Source organism: Dendronephthya gigantea, unplaced genomic scaffold, assembly GCF_004324835.1.
Source record: "Dendronephthya gigantea isolate DGI-Jeju-01 unplaced genomic scaffold, DenGig_1.0 000059F, whole genome shotgun sequence".
In the NCBI taxonomy this organism is placed as follows: Eukaryota; Metazoa; Cnidaria; class Anthozoa; order Malacalcyonacea; family Nephtheidae; genus Dendronephthya; species Dendronephthya gigantea.
The window spans coordinates 477,371-481,714 of record NW_021163069.1 but is presented as its reverse complement, the minus strand read 5'-3'; the positions used below and the strand labels follow the sequence as shown (position 1 = coordinate 481,714).

Sequence of the window (4,344 nt, the reverse complement as noted above, 5' to 3'; positions counted from 1 at the left end):
TCTTTAGGCTAGCTAGACCTTCGATTGTTTATAAATGGTTATATATTTATTTTATTCATAGAGTACCCATAAAAAATGAAGTGAAAAAAGTGTGATTCCTTGAGATATACTTTGCATTACAAAATTATAGAGCAGGTATATACCAATACAAAATTACAGACAATATATGCACAAATATGCATGCAGTGCAGTTGTCATGCCTACCTGCTAGTGTATAATATTTCACTTCACCAAAAAATGACCTCCTGATTATATTACATCATTCCTAAGCCCACTTTAGCATTCACGCTTTGCAACAGATAACATACAAAAGGAGGTCAGAGAAAAGGGTGTTTCATTGTGTGAGAAAATTAATTAGAGAATTGTGTATTGGCTGGTTAAGAAACGTGAAGGTATTACATGTAATTTTTTTGAAAATTTCGATGCAAGGGAATAATTTAGGACACCTGGTTACCAGATTGAGCGCATGTACTAATCAATTAAGACAATGTAGTTTGCTGGTCTCACTAGCTGTGTACAGCCGACAGTGGAAATTGGCGTTTTACGCCTAATCACAGACCCGACGCAATTTGGCTGATCAAGTTTTCCAGTTTTCGAAATCGAATATATTTTATCCTGTTATAATATTTTTAGGATTGACCTTAGATCATTTGACTGCTGTAGTGTCTGTATGTATGCACAGCTTTCAAAATGTGCTTTTAGAATAGACTTTATTTGCTTCTATAAACTGAAATACGCCGTGTTTCCTTTCCGCACTAAATCTGGTGCGTGTTGGCCTTTGGCTCACTAAGATCTTGTAAATGATAGTCATAATTTCCATTTTTTGAAAAAAGCCGAGTTTATTGTTTTACGACTGGTTTGATCAGCGAGGCATGTGCCAGTGTCTGAGTGCATGGCGTGATTTAATGTATTAATCATTCTATTTTAAATACATAGGTCTGTTTAGTATTTTTATGCCCAAATATACATTTTAGTATATAAGCATGTTAAACTGAAATGCGTCGTTTGCCGCGGCAAGTCTGGTTGCGTGTCGGCCTTTAGCTGGTATCGTTGCATGTCTGGTGTGTTGTGACATGTTCTATTCGATACAATTGCAAATGTTTGTTTAGTATTTTATGTTGTATTTAGTTTTGACCTATTTTAATTACTTGATTGAAAAGATTTAGCAAACCATCCTCAGATATGTGAAATATCAACCTCATGATTTTCTCATGATTTTCATAATGACCTGATTTGTATTCTGTTTACGTTTCTAAAAGATGAAACATGCATGGCTGCGCGTACATAATGATATTATGTTTCACATCAATCAGTAGCCGCGGAAGATCGTAATGGATTAAAATATTTATATATATTCATGTTATAACAGATCGTAAGAACAATAAGTTTTAAAATAGATGAACGGAAATACATAAATACCCCCTCCCCCCCCTCAACTAAACGAGCTTCGTGACCACTTTCACGAATTAGGAACGTTAAGCGTGTGGAACTGCAGCTTTCAATGGCTATGAATACAATGGGTTATTGATGTCGAGAATTAGCCTCCGTTCACTATCGTTTTGTCCTCGACAAGTCTCAATTCACACAATTTCGATTGGGTTTATGAAATATATTGATTAACAAATAAAATGAAAAATTATACTAAATCTTCACCCAAAATTCACGTGTGTAGCTATGTCGAATATCGCGTCTCTCGAGTCACAGACCGTTTCGCACATTATGACCCTCTATCACTAACTGACTCAAGTTTGTGCAGATCGCTTAGTTTACCCATATTGCTTCCCATTTCTGTGCAGTGCGTGTCATCACCTATTAATTCGTGCGCCCCGTTGTCGCTCAGTCCCGACATTGAGAAGAAATGAACAGTCAAAGACCTATTGGAGTTTTAAGGCTGTTTTGCCATTACTGATTCGCGGCGAAGCGGCCTTTGAAAATCTGCTCATCTTCTACGATTGATAATATGCATGCAACAACTTCTTACCATAGCATTTATTTAAAGGAGTTACCGCATTGAACTCCCGCTTAGAGAAAGTATATTTGAAGCATACACCACCTCGCTTTGCTTAATTATAGTTATGCAAATTTATATATTTAGATGATGCATATTTGCATATTTGTCTTATACCCGACAGATTTTGGAAAGCTATTGTTTCTATGGAACATAAAAAATATTTGAATGTACAAAAGTAACCCCCCCCCCCAAATAAAGCGGTTTAGCTAAGACCCTGGATCAGGCAACCATCCTTTTTTCTCGAGGATAAAAAGACGTAGTTCACCTTATTTTTTGTTTACCACAAAGCCTCCTATATTCTTTCCAGATGACTACAACGATCGCTAAACGTTTTGCCCTGGTGTTGCTCGTGCTATGGTGCTTAAATGAATTTAATGAAAAATCGTTTTCTGTGCACGCAATTTGTGACCGATACACCTGTCCCAAAACTGCTAACTGTCGAGGAGATAGCTGTAATCAACGTTCGTGTTCTGCAGATAAAACGACCTGCTCCCAAAATTGCCACAGCAAATTGAACTGTCGGACAGCATGCCGCGCTGGCGTTGAGAGATGCAATCAATATGGTTCTGGAATAATGACTTGCAAAGCGACGGAGAAGTGTCAACAAGGCTGCAGTGGTGAAAAGTCTTGGTTTTCATGCACACGTACTACGAAATGCGATCAAGAATGTTCCTATGGATGGTGCAACGCAATTTGCGGTTTTGGAGTGAAGAATTGCACGCAGAAGTGTTCGTACGGGCATTATTGCAGTTTTAAATGCGACAATAAAAACGAAATTTGCTCACAAGTATGTTCTTATGGCCATGGTTGTAATTTTGCATGCGTTTCCGGAGTCAAAACTTGTTCCCAAACGAACTCATATTCGGATAACAGTCAGCTGACATGCAATTCCAAGAAATGTAACCAAGTGAGCTCATATTCGGATAACTGCCAGCTGACATGCAATTCCAAGAAATGTAACCAAGTGAGCTCATATTCGGATAACAGTCAGCTGACATGCAATTCGAGGAAATGCAATCAAGCGTGCGATTACTCAGGTTGCATTGCAACGTGTATCCCTGGTGTCGAGAAATGCACGCAGGGGTGTTCGTACGGTGATTACTGCAATTTTACATGCGATGCCGGGATCAAGACTTGCTTGCAAAAGTGCTCATATTCGCATGACTGCCAGCTGACATGCAATTCTAAGAAATGCCATCAAGTGTGCGGTTACAGAGGTTGTATAGCAACATGTGGCCCTGATGTCGAGAAATGCACGCAGGAATGTCGATCGGGAAGCTCAAAGTGCGTGTCGTATTGCAAGGCAAAAAAATGTGTTAGAAGAGGTCGTAATTGGGTCGTGCGATTTAATTAAAGCACTACGTACGTTATAATATAATTCTTGTATGTCTTTAATGTATAAAATTCTTATTCTAATGTCTAAAAGTGAACAAATACGGGGGGGAACGCGGAAAGCGTTGGTGCTTTTGCTGAATGTGTATTGCATCATGCATGCATGTGCAAGTAATATTCTTTTCAACCTAGTAATGCTGTATCCCTTTTATAGTCTTATTCAAAGTGTAATTGGTGATTTTAAATTAAAAGAAGTAGTGTGAGTTATAGAAGGGTGTATAAAAAAAGGAAACACCTAATATTCACGAATATTCTTTTTTTTCAAAAGAAAAGACAAGGCTGACAAACCATTAATTGTAATCCCGGTCCAGTGGTCCAAATCTATTGTGCTTATAAGAGGTTAAGAACAATATGAATTTTAAAATATTAAATGGCGTGATTTATACACCCTGTAGTTTCAATGTTCCATTGTATAGTTCGTATAATTCGTGAATTAAAGCGCGTCTAAAGAAGGCATTTTGTCTTTTAGTCAGGCAAGCAACTAATCAAGTTGAGCAAGGTTATTTAGTTTTACTGACCCTGCACTCCCAAACCAAACCTCGTACGCTACGCCCCTATAGATAGGAATTAACTTATTAAAGGCAGTAGTTTTATCATGATTAAAATTCAATTGAGATTGACGCGTTAACGGCAGATTGGTATAGGAAGCGGCAAAACTTTGAATAACACATGAAAGTAACCCTACAGATTTTTGACAGCAAAGTTCACATTAATTCAATTTTGATGATCAAGATTTCCCAACATTGATCTGATCCGAGGTTTTCTGAAGACGCTGCTAAGCGGCTCCTTTTATGTATTGGGAACGTGTATTTTACGATTCCTAAGTGACCCACTTAAACCATCACGCTTCAAATCAGATTCCATTCAAAAGGAAGGTCGGAGAGAAGGAAGTTTCATTTTGTGAGAAATAAGGAAATTACGAGTACTATAGACTGGTTCAA

General features: G+C 37.9%; 1 protein-coding gene across 1 annotated transcript; it reads left to right on the top strand.

The window, feature by feature from the left end:
* Window positions 1-280: 280 nt before the first annotated feature.
* LOC114530091 (keratin-associated protein 9-1-like) lies at window positions 281-3,397 on the top strand. The gene is made up of 2 exons (XM_028551681.1): window positions 281-392; window positions 2,319-3,397. The coding sequence occupies exon 2, from the start codon at window positions 2,319-2,321 to the stop codon at window positions 3,363-3,365; it is 1,047 nt and encodes a 348-aa protein (XP_028407482.1). The 5' UTR covers window positions 281-392; the 3' UTR covers window positions 3,366-3,397.
* Window positions 3,398-4,344: the final 947 nt, after the last annotated feature.

Bases quoted from the DNA above. Each gene is read 5' to 3' on its own strand.
- LOC114530091 (XM_028551681.1), top strand. From the start codon at position 2,319: ATGACTACAACGATCGCTAAACGTTTTGCCCTGGTGTTGCTCGTGCTA.